General features: G+C 38.3%; 1 protein-coding gene across 2 annotated transcripts; it reads left to right on the plus strand.

Moving 5' to 3' along the window:
• The first annotated feature begins 7133 nt into the window (after nucleotides 1-7133).
• LOC129282426 (CUGBP Elav-like family member 1) lies at nucleotides 7134-20465 on the plus strand. 2 transcript variants are annotated; one of them, XM_054918324.2, is made up of 3 exons: nucleotides 7134-7470; nucleotides 12712-12937; nucleotides 13601-20465. In XM_054918324.2, the coding sequence occupies exons 1-3, from the start codon at nucleotides 7450-7452 to the stop codon at nucleotides 13723-13725; spliced, it is 372 nt and encodes a 123-aa protein (XP_054774299.1). In that variant the 5' UTR covers nucleotides 7134-7449; the 3' UTR covers nucleotides 13726-20465. The 2 variants fall into 2 exon arrangements, 1 of the variants encoding a protein (XP_054774299.1); XR_010296612.1 differs by having other exon boundaries at nucleotides 7173-7474.
• The last annotated feature ends 1310 nt before the right edge of the window (nucleotides 20466-21775 follow it).

Raw genomic sequence — 21775 nt, forward strand, 5'->3', positions numbered from 1 at the left:
ATTTGTTGTGAAATGTTTTCACAATTTTGTCCATTTGTCCCCCACCTTTTATTTTTCCTTCCTCTTGTCTTGGCCTGCATGGCTTTCTGCCAGACATAATTACAAATGTCTTAATCAGCAGGGCTGTTTTTATACTCTTAATGCTAACGTATATTGTAATTTTTCTCTTCTGCCCGTACATTTATCAACTCTCTATTATCCCTATTTCATTTTTTCTTCTCTTTACCCCTCTATCACTTCTTTTCTCTTTTCTCCTCTCTTCCACTTCACTCTATTTTCTCCCTTCTCTTCTTTCCTCTCCTATTTCTCTCTCTACTCCCCTTCTTAATTTTTATTACCATTCCTAATGTTTTGTCACCTCTTTCTTTTTCTCTCCCATTTCTCCTCTCTTATCTTCCCTTATCTCTCCTCCGCCATTCCTTTTATCTTTCCTCCATCTTGCTCTTCCACCTTACGCCTTGCCAGTTTGTAGTCACCCATGTCCATCTCTTCATCACTTCTCTTTTTTTCCTCTCGCCCTCTCCCTCTTTTCTGTCGCTGCTTCTCCCTTTCTGTATCTTTCTCTTTCATCTATATTTCTCTCTCATCTTTTTCTCTCTCCATTGTCCCTGCTCCCTCAATACATCTTTTTTCCCTCTCTGGGTGTTTTCATACTGAAGGCGAAGTGGAGTTACTCTGGAGTAACTCCGGATTGAGTTGATACGCTTGTACTGCGGACCGACATTACACCTCCTTTCAAACTGGCAAGCTCTGCAGCAGTGTATCCGCAGTCGTTTCCCTGGTTTCCAAGCGAGTTCGCGCCATATGTGTGGCGCGCGAAATATCCCCCATGCGGAGATGAATGAAGTTACGCGCGAGATAAGCGATACTGCACTTCCGGTGCAGACTAACTCTGTTTGTAGCCCTCTTCTCACATTGGGTTGAGTACTCCACTTTGAATCTGGATCGAAATAATCATAGAATGTCCATACTGCCCTCCAAAGTGGAGAAACTCCTTCTGGACTCCGGACTAACTGCACTTCGGCTGTCAGTATGAAAGTGGTGTCTGAGACTCTTGCCCTCCCATTTCTTTCCATCACTCTTCCCCCTTGTCCCCCTCATCTCCCCATTCTCCCTCCCCCTTTAATCTTGGCTCCCATAACCCCCATCATCTCTATCGTCTCACCCTGATTCTCCTCCATAGCTCACTCTCCATCACTCTCTCCATCCATCCATTCTTGTGGCAAGTATCCCACTCACTGCTAAACACCATCCAGCCAGCACACCCATCTCTCTCTCCTTCCTCCTCCCCTCTCCGTTTCTCTCTCTTCTCCTCTCTCCCCATACCCCATACCAGTGCAGTAGGGTCACCACATGTGTAGGAATGTTTTTACGCTCTGCGACCGCTCGTGTCAAGCAGACCATCGACCGGGCTCCCCCGCTGCTGCCTGGTATCGCTGCGGCTGATGCTTGTTGTCGTTGCGTGCAGCTGGAGATCCCTCTCCCAACTCACAGGATTAATTAACCTCATCAAACTCCTGCACCACCTCTCCCCTTTCCTGTGCAGCACGGCATTGTTCAGTTGTCGTAGCCATAATCTCTCAGTGCCTTCCCAATCCACTCGGTAATATTGATAGCTGGTAAACGAGATCGTACGTGGAACCCTGATCTCGGGGATTGTCCCGTGTAAGGTGATGCTCGTTGAAGAGGTGACATGCGAGGGAATCTAGTGGACCATTGCACATGGATGTACATGTACACATACTGTCTTCGTCTTGACCAGATTTCACTGTGTTCATTTCACGAGTTGATATCCACACCACTTTAAGAATACCCAACAGCGGACAGTGCGATAGTCTTAATTCATGCGACTTTGTCTTTAAATTGGAGTAATGCAGAGTGCCATAGTGAGTTATACCTTTCTCTTTATCTGTTGAGTGCAAGATGGAATATATATAACCTTCTGGAATCATGTGAACTGTCAAACATACATGTAACCTCCAGGAATAAAAGGGTGATATCATTTAAACTATACATATTAGCATTACATAGGACTAGTATTACAAAGGGTGTTAGTAAAAAAATATCCAGCCAATAGTGATTTAGTTCTTTTGTAGCAATATTAGGCAGATTGGAGGAATCACATGTCTGCAGAAAATTAGACCAAAGAAATTGATATTTGTAGCAAAATTTGGCCATCAAAGGATAACGTTATAACTATTTTGCTTTATATCTTATGAACACCATGAGAAGGATATAAGAGGGCAATTGTCAATAGGGATAAATGCAGGTGATAGCACATTTTCTATGACCTACTCGTATATCATTGACATGAAATGTACAAAGGTATGTTTACCATTCAAGCTTTTGAGACAGGAATGGTCAATATTTTCTTTGGGAGATCTGCAATGTATAGTTAAAGTTATTTTTTATTATTACAATATATTTTCATGATCTGTTTAACAAAATATTTTTTTGCGTTTACACTCAAAGGCCCGTATTCTGAAGTCAGGTTTACATGTAACTTTAAACCATGGTCTAACTATGTGCTAAAATTATGGGGAGCCAAGAATTTAAAAATTATGTTTGTATTGTATATTTCTTATGTTTATTATTTTGTTTCCTTTTGCATTCATAATGAAGAAAATACTTCAGTTATCATTCCCAGACAATAAAGACCAATTTAGATGTCATATGAGTTAATAAATTGGATGTGTATTGTTCAGAATACGGGCAAATGAGATCAATGAAAATAAAGAAAAAATATCATTGCTCAAACCTGCATTTGCTATCCTAATCATAAGAGGATGATAATGGTGAATATTCTACGTAGTTAACCCTTTTACCTTTCTTCCATAGTTATTTTGCTTTTATACATTCTTTCCCTACCCCAAAACTGCCTGTAGTCAACATTGGCAAGCTGAATGTACATTGTATAGCCTTTTTAGGAGGGTCCTTAATATGAATAGTCTATTCATGTATACATAACTATGATAATAAGCGCATTAGAATACATCGATTCAATTCAATTGATTGAATCCTTGCATTGTATAGCATTAGTTGTGTTTCTTGGTTCATTGGAATGCTCTAATCCATTGGGCTTTAGAAGACCCCTTTTCTCGACAGTAATTGCAATATTTACAGTGCTTTTTTTGCACTGGGGTATTCTATTCCCAGATGTAATGAAAATAGATTTTGTTAGTTATTGAATCAGGATAAGATTTAAGCCTTAAAATTTTGTTTGGAAATAGCCCTACTGAACAGTTCAGTGTTCAAGTATTCATATTCCATTCTGCTTTTTATAAACAAATTTTATGCTTCAAATCCACTTGACACTGTGACACATTATTTGTTGCTATGTTGGGCATACTTTGGCTGTATAACAAGATTTGTCAAAATTTAAACTGTATTTGAAATGTATGTGTACAATTTGAATGCATTACCAATGCAGTTTAATCCTTTTGATCACAGAGCTGTATAACAAGATTTGTCAAGTTTTAAACTGTATTTGAAATGTATGTGTAAAATTTGAATGCATTACCAAATTTGGTTTTATCCTTTTGATCACAGAACGGAGTGTAGGAACAATAACCAGGTTTTTTTCAATATTATGTGAAAATCTTGCAGCAAGAACTTAGACTGTAACAGAAATTAAAAAGAATTCCTCCTTGATTCATCACACATAATATCCACCAAAAGCCTTAGCATTATCCATAATTGCTGAAAGACTGTGTTATAGGTTTGGAAGAGTGTTTTCCTAACCTTGTGCGAGACATAAAAACCTGCGAAATACGATCGTTTGCACTATTCACGGTGTTTCAAAAACATTATCTCTCGTGTCAAAACGCTGGGGGTGAAGAATAGGTTGGGTGGAGAGCACAATAGATGCCTTGGTTAGATGATGAATGGTAAATTGAATTGAAGAGTGAAAAGAAAAGTGAATTTGACATATGACAGATGAACGCGATAAAAGGAGTTCACAACCAATAAGTGCTTGTGTGTTGGTATTTACATCAGTCCTGCCTGCGTTAGTCCAAATGCTCTTGTATCAGGCTGTTAAGGTACCTTGTCTTTTAGCGTGAATCCTGCTGTAGTATAAAGGCAGCATTTTTGTAAAGTGGGCTAACCCCACCTTTAGTACGGGATTATTTGGCCCTGCAAAAAAGCAGGGTTATCCCAGCAATTGCGGTGCTAAGAGCGATAGTACGGGGTTAAGATCGCTAGTGTAAAACGAAAGTGGGCTAAGCGCTCCCATTCATGCCCCGCAACAGAGCCGGCCCTGTTGTCCAATCAGAGGTAAGCATAATTAATATTCATGAACAGCGAACACGGCGATGAGAAAAAGCGCGCGCCATTTCCTCATCGACATCCATCATGTTATTAAATTGCTCGTGAATATTCGTGAGCTACCAATAGTCCGGGGTTAGCGAGTTTCGTGTGTGAAAAGCAAGCATTCCTTATCCGGGGTTAGCAATAACAATTTGGCATGTGTGAAAAGGAAAAAAAATAGTACGGGGTTAAGAATAGTACGGGGTTAGCGATAGTCCGGGGCTAAGGAAATCCTGTGTAAAAAGGGTATAATACTGTGAGTGAAAAATATATCAGGAGGGAGACATCTGAAAGTGGCTCTTTATTTCCAAGGGGCTCCGTTTCTATGGGGGAATATTTCTATTCATATTTCTATTCATAAAGATGCGAGCAGTTCCCAATGGATTTTATTTTGTATTTCATATAATGAATGGCAATATCCAGGGTTAGACGGCCATGGAAAGTTTGTAACAATAGATTGTGTCGATCATTGGGAATCCCTTCGGGTGAGGCTAAAAGCATGGCAAATATAGATTCCTGTTGTTATGCAAGCATTCTCTCGGGTTCTTTTTAATATTTCAAGCATTGTTCTGCTGTCTTTCCATTTCAGGTTTTGGCATATCACCCTTCAATGATTAGATCATACATTGATAAAAAAAATCAAAGCAATTGAACCCCCCCCCCCTCCATTTTGAGCTATGACAGGGTTCCCAGCCCATCAGGGAGGCTTCTGACAAGGCCAATCTTTGGTTTACAAGAAAAAACTTACATCTCATAAGTATGCATATTTTGATTTAGATTAAAAAGTCTGATTCCTGAATTTTATTTTACAGAAGAGGACAACGAGAGAAAGTCTCTCGTCTGATGTTGTGAAGCACAGTGCTATTTCTCCAAGTTGTTTGCTTATTATCAAAGTTATCATCATTTTCCAACCTCCATATATCACAGAAGATGGAAGCAAAATCTCGCACATGGTAAATAGGCATTGATCAAACATCACCCGATTGTAATCAAGTCATTATACCTGATTTAAATTGCATAAAAAGAAGAAAAAATCATGAAGTAACAAAACGATATCATCTGCAATTTGAGTCCACTCGTTGTCGGCTTCCGCAGGTATTAAACACAAAAGAGAACTGACGTAGATAGTCGGTGCTTGGAAGGTCAAAATATAGATCGGAGGTGATACTACCATCATTCCTTTTCCCCCAGTGCATCAGTCAATTATACATAATACATGTAGTTGCACTATTTATACCAAGCAATCGTTATCAGCGCTACTGTAGAGCAGGAAGCCATGGTAGATATTGGTCTTATTAGAATTGATAATTGCTTTTAAAAAAAGTAAAAAAATTAGTGTCAGCTTCATCAGCCTCGAGCATTGATTGTGATACTACAAGTCGATGGAGAGCCTCTTGATTTTTAACCAGATAATCGTTTGATGTTTTATATGATTTTCAATCTTACTTTGTCCTCATGTCAATATATTTAAAACCTTGCTGAGAAATGAGAAAAGCTCTTGCAGCGACAATTTTTCAGTGTCCATACGGGGGGGGGGGGGGGGTTAGAAAAAATTCCCTATTTAGCTGTTAGATGCATAATATGCCCAATACACTAACAATCGAAAACAAAAATTGTACAAAGTTGCATGTAGCTCATTATGATGACTATATATATGAAGTGTCAAATTTATGAGGTTATGTTATTATGTTTTTCGTTTTTTTTTTAATTCTTCCTCTTTTTTTCCTTTTTATAGGCAAGTGAAATTGTTTTGGTCATCTTTTTATGTACAAGTGAATATTTAAAAAATTGAATCTACTGTTTTAATAGTTACATCTAGTCTAGGGATGATACTTTGTGTTAGAATACCGGTAGTCATTGATCATATTCCTTTATTGGGAAAAATAACAATTTCATAATCTCATGGCCCTTGACACTTCACCATAGTTGGTGTTAAGGCCAATTATTTAATCCAGCTGCCTTTAAATGAGTTTTATGACCCAGTTGTGAATAAATCATCTAGAATATACTCCATTATACTGTAAATGGACTTTCACAGTTGGTTGTGTGACTATTGATCATCTTTGTAGTCCTTCATTTTAACCAAGTGGTCTTAAATGGTCACACAACTGATTTTGAAGTCCCATTTATTGACCTATTCATTTAGTTGGCAAAAATGTGAATGCGACAGGAATCATCCTTGTATTCTACGTCTTGAAAATTAACAAAAATAATTATATTTGCAAAGAAAAAAAATACACTGTCTAATTCATTTTTGTCAATAAAATGGAGGTTGCGCAGTCTTCTCAAACTGGTGTCTCTTCTATAAAATCTTATTAAATTTATAAAATTAAAAAAAGGGGTTTAATGATCATGAATTAGTTTGAAGCAGCTTTGAAGACCACATTTGCATAAAACCTGCATTTCATTGTTCTACACACAAAACCAAACATATTTTTTGGCCCAGAAATGCACCATTGCCTGGAATGCAAGTGTGGGGGTGAAAAGAGTGGAGTTGATCACTGATGCATTCTTGGAATGCCTGGCATACCGTCACTATGCTTGCCACAGCTCTTGGCCTCATATCTGCTATTGTTATTGCAGGTATATTATGCAAGGTACATTGGATGGTTTGGATGTACATTCCATGGAATGATGCAAGAGAGAAAGAGAGGAAGAGAAAGAAAGGAAGAGAGAGAGATAGAGAAAAAGAAAGTGTGTGTATTTGTGTGCAGTTTTGCATTGAATCTTTTGCAAAGTCAGTGTGTACTCACTCATGGGTGCGCTTGAGTCTATGAGAGAGAGAGTGAAAGAAAGAGAGAGAGAGAGAAAGAGTGTGTAATTGCATGCAGTTTTGTTTGTATGGATCATGCTTTTTCAAAGTCAGTGTATACTATGCCTTTTCAAAGAGTACAGATTGTGCTATCTTCAAGAGTGTAGGTCATGCTTTTAACAGAGTATAGATCTTGCTTTTCAGAGAGTTTACACGCTTTACAAGTCTCCAGTTTGAAAAAACAGCAATTAGACTGGCTGAATGTCATACATATGGATCTGGAGTTAATGCATTTAGCATTCGTCTTCACCTTTGCAGTCATTTCAGTGATATTTTAGAGAGCGGCAGATAGAAATAGGGCAGAGCAAAGAGACCAGACGGAAGGGAACATGGCACTGATGATAATGGTGGTAGGTAGGGGTAATTTGAGATCTACTTAAGATGTCGTTTCAAGGTTGAAGAACTGGTTTGGCATCCAAACAACTTCAGGGGGTGCATTTCACGAGACTATCATTGATATTTAGCTGTTTGTCAATGACTTGTGGAAACTGTCATTGATAAAACTATCATTAATCTTGGCTACGTAACACAAAGATTAGCGATTAATCGCTAATTGAACTGACCTATCAACGCCTTCGTTGCTTGCACAATTTGCTCAGCTGACTGACTAGGAACCAATCAGAATCGTTCGTTCAAATTAGCGATTAATCGCAAATCTTTGTGTTACAGACCCTTTATTTTGTTTGTGGATGACTTGTGGAAACTCTCATAGTGTCATTGAATATATTCTATTTATACACTGCACAAATGGGATGTCCAGAAGTTGAAGGGAATGCCAGGCTGAAAATAACATTGAAATTAATTAAAAGCAAGCAAAACTAAAAATTTCATCAAAGTTTGATAAATACTTTTGAGGTTATGGAATTTTTCAAGTGTGGCAAATTTCAGTGAAACTTGACTTTGCATATTATGAGTGTTCAATAAACAAACTTCAGGGCCATTGCATAAACTAAAGGAACTATTTGTGCTTTTATCATATATCTTTGTAGTACGTGTTACAGGAAATTAGAAGTTAAATATTTGTTTTTTGTTTTCACGCATACGTTGTATGCATGTCCCTTGGAAGAAATGTGCAAATGCAATAGCAAAACTCCCACATATTATATGCAATTACTTTTTGTTTTCAAACATTGTATTTTCCTATTATGAATCAACAAATAATCAAAAAGGTAAATACTTTCACAGGCTTCACAAAGAAAAAAAAACATCCTTTTGTAAATGACAAACTAGCTTGTGTTTTAGTGGTTTACTCGACTTCAGTGTTGACTTGTTTATGTCTGTCGCAGGTCAGGAGGATATTTGGTTAAAATGTCATGGTTTCTTCCTCCACCGTACTCTGGCCTTGGCATCTCTGTTAATGGCATGCTGTATTCTGATTTCATTACGTGGGATTACGTAGGCCCAATGGCCCAGTCTGCCTGCACAATACAGTCCGTGCGGCTGAGGCTGCGTTCATGCAGACTTTTAGTTAACAAAAGTGTGATTCTTGTTCAAATGTGGGTTTTCACTCTTATTCGCCAGAAAAGGGCCTTTCTTTTATTGCTGATGATAATTGGGCACTTTGCTGTAGGCCGACACATTTGCAACAAAATGACGAGTAGAAGGGGTAGGCCTTCATGCAGCTTACGCCAAGTAAACAATTTTTTGTTGGCCCAAGTTAAGAACTGTCAAACCCCCCCCCCCCAAAAAAAAAAAAAAAAAAAAAAAGAGAGAGAGAAAAGATTAAAGAAGGTGAAAGTTTTTGAAGAAAAGAGGGAAAAAATCTACCAAAAAGGGCCTGTTTCTCAGGTTATTCTAATATAGTGTCCCCATAATAGTCTCAGTTTTTAGAGCATTTATTATAGGGTTTATGCTTGTTTTTGGGGTAAAATGTAAACAGAAAACATGGAAATACTTAAATAGAGCATTATTTTAAAGTGTAGGCCTGCACGTTGTGGGATATTTTACAAGACCTGTGCTCTCACATGTGTACAGTGATAAAGTTTATTGCCCCCACCCCCCATCCAACCCCGACCTGAGAAACTGGGTCTTCAATAAAAACACTACCCTTCGTCAAAGATGTTCAAAGATACAAGTAGTTTAAGGAGGTAAGGAGACTTGGTTTCTTGGAAGCAAATGCATGATTTTCCCCTTTACCTTTAGTGGAAGTGTCGAGAGGAATAACAGTACAGGTCACATCCATTCGGAGGTATGTACATGTATATATAATATAGGTCACCTGGGTTATGCATGCATTTGTAAGGTTTACCACACATAGCAACGCTGATTTTTTTTCTATGGGGGGGGGGTGAATGCCACTGAACTTTTGTGATTCACAGTATCTTCAGCATCATTGAACAAAATTCACTTTTATCTCACAACAAGTCAGTCCTTCCAGAATTTCCTGCATTCTTAAGGTTTACCACACATAGCAACACTGATTTTTTTTTCTAAGGGGGGATGTGAATGCCACTGAACTATTGTGATTCACAAAATTCACAAGTATCTCACAACAAGTTAAACCTTCCAGAATTTTAATGTATTTGTTACAATATAATGTGGTGTATATGAAAGAAAAAATACTATATTCTTAATGAATTGTTCCTTCTTTGCCTTGCCTCAAGCTTTTTATCCTATACATGTTAACTTTGTATATGTCCCGCCCATCATTTCTCTATTTTTTCTCTAGTGGAGATAGAAAGAATTTCATATCTAGCACTCGGTAATAAATCCCTTGGCCCATACTTTGTTTATGAAAACCCCCATCAACCATTTCAGAACTAGTGATGAGTGATTTGTTATTCAGTCCCACATGTAGGGCATGATGTAAGCTCAGTCCCATAAACAGCTTTTTATGTTGGCTCAGGGCTTCTAGCAGACAATATGAACAATAGTTTTCATGTACTTTGCTAATTTTTAGGTCTGGCAAAGTCAGCTTTTCAAATCGTTCAGTACTAAGAAATTCCTTTTCTTCATATCGGTTCCATATCATTGAGCGCAATTTGTAGCCAATGAGCCACTTTTGGGATCCCATTTATAGAAATTAAGTCAAAATACCCCACAATAATACAGATATTACATACAAGAGGACAGCCCTCTTGGGCTCTCTTGGAATGATCACTATTGGAAAGTGATGAAGGAGCTTCATTACTACGTGTAGGGACAGTGATTTTCTGTTTCTAAAAATCATGCAAACATTTCCTCTAAATTTGTCAGGTTATTCCTTGTATAAATTCTTATCTTCAATCAGCTGATACGTCAGATTATACCTCTTGCAACTCCTTACCATTAAATGAGTGATATGTCAGGTTTTACCTTACAAAACCCCTTACCTGTGCCCTCCTTCTCCATCAACCCTCTTCGCCAAATCATCACATTCTCTTCTACCCCTCGTCATCTCTCTTCAATCTCAACATTTTTCAATTTCGTCCTCTTGGACCCTTTTCTCCAGGCTTTCATTTGGTGTGCACTTCAAGGAAATTGCAATAAAGTTACATTAAGCGCTTGCTCCATATATCTCGAGTAATTGCCAATCTATCCTGACAGTTCTGCTTTCTAACCTGACTCAAAATAGTCTGTGAGATGGCTATACTGGTACATTTTATTGTGCAGTGATGCAAAATTACGAGCTTTTCCTTTATATACCCAACATATTTTTTTGCCAGAGATGTCTTTAACGACTTTCTGTTTGAAATTTATGTTGGCAATTCATGCAATATCATTTGAAGGCTTTCCAGAAGTCATATGATAAATATTGGACAAGCAATATAGGCATGTTATATTCAAGAGAGAAGTAGGTCAATGTTAGTATTGGCATTGAAGTTGATTCAGAATACCTGATATATTTAGATTCTCAAGTCTTTTTGCCAGACATGGGTTTCATTTTGAAATTGATTGTCTTTTATCGCACTGTGATTGTCCAGCAATAAAAGAGAATTCAGGTGTGGATTTTCTTGACACAGTTTTAATGTGCATACCACCAGTCCATGAACAATTGTATGCCTCTTATGCATTTATTTATGCATTGGTTAACAGAATACTAGCCCTGCAACATTGAACTTGCCTCTTTGAAAGGATGAAAGTAGCCCTCGTGCCCCACCCCTTCCCCTTTCCCTCTTTGCGATATTTTCCCTTGGGGGGATTATGGCTCCACCCTGTCCAATTGATGTCCCCCCCAAAGACAGAAAAAGTGATCTTTTGCTTATTAATGGGACAAGTGTGGCATCCCCACCGGGGGGGGGGGGGGGGGGGGGGGCTGTGGGATAAACCCAGGGACCCACTTTCAAGAAAGAGCCCCAATAAAAGGATTAATTTGAGAATGATAAACGAAGCTAGCCTCTTCAGAAGGTCAGGGGGTTGAGGGGCATTACTTCTGTACCAGCTCCAGCAGCATGGTGGAAAGGGCTTTGTTTTATCCCTGGCTATGCCACTCTGTTCAAATCAATTAAAAGTACAGTTGATGTACGATGTGGTAGACGCTCATCAGGGAATCTTATCGCTTTCTCCTGATCTCCTTGTGCTATTATTGACATTCGTGTAGGTGTATCGATGAGAAATCCACATTGAGCATAATACATTTTGAGATGCCCTGGTATAAGAACATTGGTTGTGTGAGCTTGGTACAATCACATACTGCATTTCTTATGGGATAAAGGAGAGTGATGCAGAGGATGTTTGTTTGTGATATTTTTGGCACACATTTACGATGTTAACACATTGGTTAGTTGCACTACCAGTTGTGATTTTAGGCAAGCTTACTTAGTAATGCTGTGTGTAGGCCTATGTAATTTACATGCTTGGATTACAATTATTCTTAAACATGTGAATATGTATATACACCATGAATTTGATATAGTTAAAACTGAAAATTACTGTTGTATAGAACCTACATGTAGCTACCTTACACTCTTGAAAACTATCATATTCCATATTATTTTTATTCTAAACATATCTTGTCTGAACGGATCTAAAGGTTTTTTTGCCATATGTTATGAATATTAATCAATTTCAACCATGCTGGGTATGTGTGGGGGAAACAGATGGGTTTATATTCATGCACATGCAAAGCAGATGTTATGAATGCAGGAGATGCAAATCACCTTTTTTTTCTTTTTTAGAAATGTGGTTTACTCCTTCCACATTGTAAATATGTGGTCGGCTTGTTAAATTCGTTCCCAAACAGCTCTCTCTGACATGCTTAGAGACTGCTGAACACTATCATATTTTGCTTTATATATATATTCTCATTTAATGGGGGGGGGGGGGGTACAACAAGAACAGGAAGCCATTACTCTCTGGAGTTGAATGTGTTCACTCCTTCCTCAGAAATATATTCTTGGAAAGGCTTTGTCAAGATTTGTTATTGCCCTTATTTGAAGCCAATTTTAGCCTATAGGTCTACAATATTAAACAGTCGTATGATTTTATGAGCCTACCCCTCTGAAATATTAATTTCAATATATCAATTTTATGGGAATTCTAACGCCAGTTAGAATTGCCTCAAGCGATAGGTAAGTAAACCTCATTCAAGATGAAATGCACAATACCAAATGTCAAAGCCACCGGAGTACACACATGAATATATTTTTCTTTTCTTATTTGTCATGTTACAGAGACCCCTAGCAGGAAATCCTGAATCCCCCATGATGATGAATACTGGCGTAGATTCGGGCGTCCCTCCGCCCCAGACGGGCCAGCCGGATCCAGACTCACTAAAAATGTTCGTCGGACAGATCCCCAAGGCATACGAAGAAGATAAACTAAGGGAAATGTTCTCAGAGTTTGGTCCTGTATATGAACTCAACGTTCTCAGGGATAAGAAAACGGGAGAAAGTAAAGGTGAGCGCCGACAACCAGGCAAGATATGCACCCTTAACTTGCTAGAGGGTGCCATTGAAAATATAATATGGCATGAACTTTTGGTATGAACCAAAGTAGGAGAAATCTATTCCTGTTCAGAAATTATTTATTTGTACCCTGCAACTGACAATGCCTTTTCATTATTTTTTTTCAGAATTGTAAAAGGACTTTTTTAATCATGTTAAATATGTGCAGGTGTCCAAAAGCATTTGGCTTCTTTTATATCTTATGAAGGAATGATGATGATAATTAATTATTATAATGGTAATTTATTAATTGATTTGAGATGTTTTACTGGAATTCATAATGACAAAAATCATGTTAATGGTTAATTTTCTTTTAGTACAGGTGTATTTCATGATATTGGGATGAAATTCATTTTTAATACACTTTTCCGTTAGTCATAGTGAAACTGAACGAAGAAAATAATTTATATCTGGGCGTGAGTTGATATTGGCAACAGACTTTGATCATCTCTAAAAAAAATCTTTGACAGTTGTACATGATAAGGATCATTTTAGTTACATTTGTGCAATAAGTACAGACTATGATAATCTATCCTGTATGCAAATTAAGTCATTTATTCTTGTGGCATTTTAGACTTTGGTGTTGAATTAGTGTTTGTTTTCTTTTTACACCCAGGTTGCGCCTTCGTCACATTCTATTCAGGTGTAGTAGCAGATAAAGCACAGAAAGAAATTCACAACAGAAAAGTATTACCGGGGGTAAGTGCACCATACAATTTTATTATTTTGGCGTTAATATGAGGTGTTTAATCTCCATGAATGACCACAGATTCAGTGTTTGGTGTTAATGTGAGGTTTATACAAGACTTTGAAGAACTACATGTATGATATTGCATTTGGGTTTTGGTGTGATGTTTGGTGCTAGTGAGAAGCTGCTTATTCTGGTCAAATCTCTTTTTGTGTTTTTTATGTGGGGGTATGTTTCTGATGCTTGTGTAGTTTGGTATGATAAGGTGTAAGGGTCCGATGTAGATTTAGAAAACTACAGGAGATCTCTTGAGACAAGAAATGAAAGCTTTGTCGATGCCATCTTTGAGTAAACTTCTGGCCATGCTTCTCACCTTGCCCAAAACAACTGAGAATTTAATGGTCAATTGGTGTTCTGTGAATGGTGTAAGGTTCTTGTGTTAAAAGATTGCAGGCCATCTAGTAAATTATGAATGAGCAACCGTAATGTGGTTACGAGATGAGTACATGGTATGAAGTCTTTACCCGAGTGATCGCACCGCCGGCGTGTCTGAGTTGTCTTTGGTGAGATGCTTCATCCGTCCATCAAGACCGGAGTTTGCTTTAGCGTAGATACAACAAACATAACCGGATACCAATCAGTGATCCATTGGGAATTAATTATCTTTAGAAGACAATATTCCACACATCTGCGTGCTTTAGCCCTGTGCAGCCAGTCAGAAAGCCCAGGGACTCCGGATCTTCGCTGAAACGAAACATTGTTGGTTCAGGAGCTTTGCCCTCACTCCGATGAAGGCGCTAGCCCCGGATGATTGTTTGATCAGCAAACACGGTGGACAAATTTCATTTCTTGACCATAGCTGAGAAGCATGTATATCGAGGATGGGAGAAGGAATGTATGTGTCCGATAAGAAGATAGACAGAGACTACAGGAATCCTGGCATGCCTTAGCTGAATGTTGAGATGGGGAGATGTGATTCGGTCAGGGTGTATGGACTTCTGGAGTTGGTCTGAGTCAACAAAAGATCAATCACTTTCTATTGATAGGTGATCTGTCTTTTCCCCAGTACTTATACCTTCATGTTCTCATCTTCCAGTGTTTTCCTTTAAATTTTCTCTTTACTGGTACCTCCTTTTTCTTTCAGCCTCTCTTTCAATGGAACTCTAATTCTATTTGACCCTCCTTCTTCATTCAAACCTATTTATCTGCCTCTTTTGCAATTTCGCATTGATTTAATAAGAGCAATGAATTAAAAGGTGATTGACCAAGAGTCTGTACAGAATCTTTAGTAGGTATCCCACTCAGCACCTTTCACAAAAATATTCTGGCATTCCCCATTGATGTGTGTATATGCTGGAATAGGAGGATTAGAAACAGAAAGACGCTGAGGGGATTCCTTCTAACAGATGTGGCTCAAACTTTTGCATATATGCCCCATGGTTAAATATCCTGCCAGTTTTGAATAGATAAATATTAAGTGAGAAGTATCGAGGAAGGAATGATATGCTTGGGCACTGTAACAATGTTTTAATAGCAATCGATCGTGGGGCTGGTTTTTAAGATTGATTGCATTGATTATTGTGTATGATCAATCATAAAATCAGCCCCACTAAGGGTCCAGAACTATTCTATAATCTCTTTGTAGTAAAATTCTGTAAGACTAAGCACAGGAATGCTGATATTGAATGTGTTTCAGAAAGACAGGTTAGAGCTGTAGTCATTGAGGCTTCCTGCATCAATGGCCATGATTCAACTTGTCATGTTCAGTACAACATCACCATCAGGAAATAGTCTCTATCCCGTCCTGGGATGTCCTCTCAATTATCACAGCACAGTTTCTGTCTCGAGGAGTTTCTTGGCTGATACTTCGTTTGTCCGTCATTCAGCCCAATAAGTGGGCAGCAATCATCTGCAGTCGGTCCCGAAAAAAGCTAGCAAGAATCGAGCGGTAGTAATTTGTCTCGTTAAATTACTGTGTCAGATTCAATTGGGGCAAACTGCTGGAAATGGCCAAGTGAGAGTCAACGGCTGTACTTTAGTCTGATTGTGATATTGAAAGCGGACAAGTTGTTTCCTTGATTTGGCCAAGTGGTAAATAGCTAGTCTGCTGTGCAAACCTTTCACTCGATTTAAGGGTCTGAATGTGCAGCCTACTCATGCTTTGTGTACTGAAGGCCCTCTCGCTCAGGAATTGAAATGGCAAGTTTTGTATGTTCTAGTCTTTGCGTGGAGACACACCTGTTGATCAAAGTTTGTGTTCTGATTTGAAACAGCAAGTTTTGTATCTGTTAGTCTTGTGTGGAGACACACTTGTTGATCAAAGTTTCAATCAGGGTCTTTGCCTGCAGACTAGTAAATAACTGCGCTCACATGTTAGATCCCTACTAGAACACAATTCTCGCTACCCCAAATAGCGATTTCGCCGAGATCCGGGAAAATCCCTGTAACGTGCATTGCATTATGGGATAGCTTTTTCGGTATTACAACTTCCTGTTCGGAAGTCCAATGCACTGTTTTGCCATTCAGATCAACAGTGCCGTCATGCATGCAACAACACAACGTCGCTTTCGCTCGGAAAGTTCGTGATCACAACCCTCTCTTTCACGATACAGTTTAACAGTTTTACAGCCTTTTCTGCTAAAGTCACTAATTCTGCCCGACGCTTTCCATTGCACGGTATTCATCTGTCAGTTAAGATTTTTTTAAGTTCCGAAACTGATTTTTATCCATTTTGTGGTCGACCAAAAATTGAACGAAATTAATGCTGTATATATTTAGCGTCTAGTTGAATACGATCGTGATGTCAGGCTGGTCGCTAAATGCAAAATTTTAAGATATTCATTATTTGTTTGATTTTTTATAACCAAATAAAAACATGAATAAAAATTATTTTCACGCGAAATATATATTTTTTATTTTATTTATAATTCAAATGGAATCAAAATTGACCAAATGTAATAAAAAGTATTATACTCTGTACATATTACGCTGATTGGCATCGATTTCAGCGTGGTGGAAAACTCAGTATCGCGAACCTCGCGCGAGCATGACTCTAAACCGGAAGTGGTGATGACGACCCGACGGAGTGAAAATTATCTCGTCTCGCGCATTATGAGATTTTTGTTCCTATTTGGGGTAGCGAGAATTATTGCTGGCCCAAAATGCACTCCTTCATGCCGAGTATTGAATATAGACAACAGCACTCCAATGTTTCGCGAGTCCAAACTTTATTGAATGTACTATTTTATCACCTGACTTCACAATCAACTATCTAAAACATGGCAGAGTTTGAAATACTTTTCAAAATGTTCATTTTCTGGTGGAGTTCACTGACTTTTGAGCACCATTTTGTACATGTATGCATTGACCGAAGGTTTGTGGCTGGCTGCTTTACCCATATTTTCATACCTCCATGCATGGCTACTTTATTTGTGCTCCAACCCAAACATGCACTTGTTCCCAAACTCCTCCGGTTCCCCCAACGCAAACAAAAATCTTCCCACAAAGTTTGCGACCAATCGGAGCAGAACCAAACCAATTTTATGCACCCCATACTCCGCTGCATTCGAACCCAACACCATGCTTTCACCATTGTCGATCCTACACTGGGAAAAAAGTAATTTGTTTGCATAAAGCAGCATTTGATGTTGAGTTTCTTTTCATATTTTTGATCCATGAGCCTATCATCTATTGATTCATTGAAGAAAAGATTTGAAAATGGTCCTAAAAGATTGAGAATTGAATGTAGGTTTAGGGCAAAGTTCATCGGTATGAGTCATGCATGTTGTGAATGAATGTGGTAGAGTATAGCGAAATGAAAATCATTATGAGGTGGAATAATAGAAAGAGGAAGAAAGAAAAAGGAACAATGTTTTGAAAAGTACAGGTGGGAGAAATGAATTGTGGTAAAACTAATCCATAAATCTTGCTTCATGAGATTTTGTTGTAAGAGAAAGGGAGTAACTTCCGATGAAGATAAAGAGTCATTAGATTTGAAAGATTATGGAATTATCTTCTGACAGCTTATCAGGAAAGTATAATTCTGATTTAGATGATCACAACATTATTAGCCTTTATTGAATGTGCAGTGGAAGGATTAAGGGTTGGGGTTGTTATTGAAGGAAAATATGTAGCTTTTTAGATTCAAACTGTTTTTTTCTTTCAAACTGGTTGACTAACACAATGACTTCTTTCTGACTTTCATTTGCTCACAATAATTTAAAAATGCAGAATTTTCAGATGAAGCCATTCCCCGTTTCTAGATAGATTTTTTTTTTCATCTCGTCAGTCACAGAAAAGTCTATCACCGCAAATCTTTCTTCATTCCAACCTCCTTATGAGGGGCCTTACATATCCACACCAAACGGTTCACATCTCCCAGTCATAACACAATATTGATATAGGTGATGAAAACCCATGCATAAGACCTAAATGGTTTAAAATTCACATGGATAATGGAATTCATACCCTTTTGTGTTTGTCACAACTAAACCTAAGTCAGGAAAAGCCGTGATATGCAGCGGTAGAGACTAAATCAAGTTTTGTTATTGTCTGGAGGCATGCGATCTGCAGAATTCTATGAATAAATTGAAGCGTCCGAAAATTGGGCAGGATTCGCTCTGGTCGTTATGGTAATGGGACGAAGGATGCAATGAATTTGTTGTTGTGATGATGATGATATCATGAATAGAGATGAACATGGGGATCTTTGCACAAAGCTTAGCTATCGATCACATAGCTACACTGTAAAAACTGTGGTGTTGAAACTGACACCTGGGCTCCGTGACACAAAGGTTAGCCTAATTTGAAAGAACAATTCTCATTGGTTCCTAGTCAGTCTACTGAGCAAAATGCGCATGCAAGGATGATCTTGATAGGCCATTTCATTTAGCGATTAATCGCTAATCTTTGTGTTACGAAGCCCTGATGGTGTTAATAGAGGACCACACCCTGAGGTGTTAAAATCACACCCTAGAGATTTTACATAAAACACCAAAGAGTATAAATGTAACAACCAAAGGTGTTGTAATAACACCTAAAGGTGTTAAACTAACACTGTTAATTTAACACCAGTTTGAAATAACTGGTGTGGTCCTCTATGTACACCGGTTAGCACCAAAGTTTTTGCTGTGTACATTTAATTGCAATTGTACATACACCTGATTTCACACTATGATCATTGTAATCCAGCATAAAAATCAACCTTACAATCAGTTAAATTTTGTGTAAACGGGCCCTGGGCTCTGTATCACATACATTGGCAGTCAATTGCAAATTGGAAATGGCCAATCAGGATCATTGATACTTGCTCATTTTCTCCAAGCACTGACCGTAAGCCAATTGGAATCAGTCTTCCATTATAGCAATCTATTGCAAACATTTGTTTTTCACTGCCCAGCCTTGTTTTTCCTACTGAATTCTCACAAATCACCAATTTTCTACGGTCGGTTAATATAGAATGATTTCGAAATAGTGAATTTCCATGAAGATTGATTTGTAATTTTATGTAGATTGATGATGTGATTAATAATAGGGCTTTAAACCTGAATACGTCATCATTTTAATGTAGATTGATTGATCTGTATTCTGAATTAGTTTTGAATTAAACTGGTCTAAATCATTGGTTAAACTTTGGATAGCCATAATATTATGTAACAAACACATACATGTAAAGCAAATGCTGTTGGGAAGTAAGGTTCTCTGAAACTTCAAAACAGAAAGATCCACAACTCCCTTTCCTTCCCACCATTACCCTTTAAACTTCACATCTGTAGAAGAATAAGTCTATGCTATTGCTTACTCATCAAACATTGAGCGAAAACACAAAACATTTTCGTCTGGCTTTCCCTATTCATCTTAGGTGTTGTGCTCATGGTGCGCTGTTTGCCGAGTAAACGTCTATAGACCTATGCCATTGTACTGGCTATGTTTATTTTCAATAGTCCACCTTGGAGAATGAATCGGACTCTGGGTAATCGTACAGAACCCTTTCCCTTTCTTATCGATTTTTCTTTTCCATTCGTCTGGTTTGATGTAGATTAAGTTTTTGTCATTTTTTTGCAGATTGTATCCCCTATGTAAGAAGTAATCTATTTTGTCAATTTTTTCTGGTTGATAAAGTCTTTTGATTTTTTTGGCAGATTGGATGCCCCTATATGTAATAAGAAGTAATACTATTTTTTTGGTCTTTGCCAGAAAGATGAATTGACAAATTTTGGGGGAGATTTTCAGTCTCATTTCTCAACTTGTAATGGCCCAATTAGATTTTCCCAAGAGCTTTTATAATCATATTTGTGTGACTCGCCGGGTATTGAACTTGTGACCTCCCCGGTCATGAGTCGGGCACTCTAGCACTGAGCCTCTGATCCGCCATGCATGAACCTAATGAATATATAGATTTAATGGATCTCTTATAAAATGAGACACCATGTTTGCACCTGAAACTCAGAATTATTCGCTCGCTGAACTGCTAAATTTCTGTTTGCTCTCCTGGGAGCTGAACTTGGTAATCAGCTGTTGAAAGGTTGGGATCGGAAATAGACCCCTGCTCTTGGTATCTGGTTCTGAACTGCTTATTGAGGAATGAAGTTGATGTATTCATGCTCAACCTTTTTGTCATTAAATAGTTTTGTTCGACCAAGAAAAGAATTTCCACTTGGTCTAACCAAGTGGGTAAAGCTAAGTGAAAGTAGTTGCAGTAAAACACTGATTTATTGAGAAAGTCTTTAAAACTAAGGTTAATTATTACGATATCATCGTGGATCTAGATCTGGTACAGTTACATAAACTGAACTTTGTGAAATCATAAAATATAAGCTGAAAAAACGATCACACTGAAAAACGCCAACACAAACAGGCACACATGGGACAGTGTATATTATTATTAGTGGAATTAAGACCCGACGGAAGTGCGCGAATCCGCGCTTATTTTGCTTATTTCTCAGCAATTAAACAATTTCTTCCAGAATCCTTTGGCACCTATTTTTTATTCATACAAACAGACACTTGGGTGGTCATTATGTTATTGGATTCTGTAAAAAGTCATTTTGAGATCGTTACCACAACTGGCATTTATCTTTAATACCAACTTTGATTTGAAATTCAAGTATTTGGAATCAAATTCATTTGTCTAATGTCAGACAAAATGGGTAGGCTCTGGGCCAAATGGCAAGTAGATCAAATTTGTAGAATCGATTATTGAGGATTAGACCATGTGGGATGAAACCAAATCTATGAGGCTGTTCTCATTACACTTTCTAAAACTAGTTTACTGGAAACCGATTCAGGAAACCACTTTGGAAGATCGCTTTGCTAGCGTTCTCACTTGATCACATGAAAGTGGTTTTCAAAATCACTTCACGTAAAGCGCTCTTGTTGCTATGGAAATGCTCTCAGTGTGGTGACACGTTTCGCGCGAAATTCGAAACCGCAGCATAGGCATTCTACACCTGTCGTGTGGAGTAGCGCACTCAAAATGTGCGAAGATCGCTTCCCGAAGAACGGTTGTGTCCTCACTTACGCTAAAACCAGTTTAACGAGGCAAAGCGATCTTGAAAACTACATCGCGAGGTGGTTTTCCAAACTGGTTTGGAAGATCGCTTCCAAGACCGCTTCGACCGTTCTCACTACGCGTTAAACTAGTTTCCACTAAACTAGTTTTAGGAACGTAGTGAGAACAGCCTCATTGTGTCGGTGCAAGAACGCCCTTAACACCACACTTATGTGCATCACATGAGTGCAAACACTCCTTTAGCAGCATGCATATTAGTGCATTGTGTAAGGGCGTATCTGCGCAAATGGGATGCTTGAAAATGTTATGCTATAAAGGGCGTTCTTGCACCAACATGATGAAATGGAAAGAAGATAAGGTGGTTGTGGACCAAATGGCAATTTACCCTTTGATCAAGTTTGCCAATGTGAACAACCCCCTGCCTATCTCGTTGAATGGGTCAAGTGTATGGTGAGTGTAGTGTTGTGACGTTTGATAGAGTAGGCCCTAGTGTGGAATCATGTAAGATGTTTATCAAGGAAATTTATCACTTCCTTCAGGAGTCTGGGATCCTGTCTAGGGTCTCCCCTCTGGAGACCAGGGCATTTTGCCAG

Source organism: Lytechinus pictus, chromosome 19, assembly GCF_037042905.1.
Source record: "Lytechinus pictus isolate F3 Inbred chromosome 19, Lp3.0, whole genome shotgun sequence".
Lineage (NCBI taxonomy): Eukaryota > Metazoa > Echinodermata > Echinoidea > Temnopleuroida > Toxopneustidae > Lytechinus > Lytechinus pictus.

Coding starts and splice junctions, on each gene's coding strand:
- LOC129282426 (XM_054918324.2), top strand. CDS start 7,450: ATGGCACTGATGATAATGGTG. Junction 7,471..12,711: donor TGGCACTGATGATAATGGTG/GTAGGTAGGGGT, acceptor GTCATGTTACAG/AGACCCCTAGCAGGAAATCC. Junction 12,938..13,600: donor GAAAACGGGAGAAAGTAAAG/GTGAGCGCCGAC, acceptor TTTTACACCCAG/GTTGCGCCTTCGTCACATTC.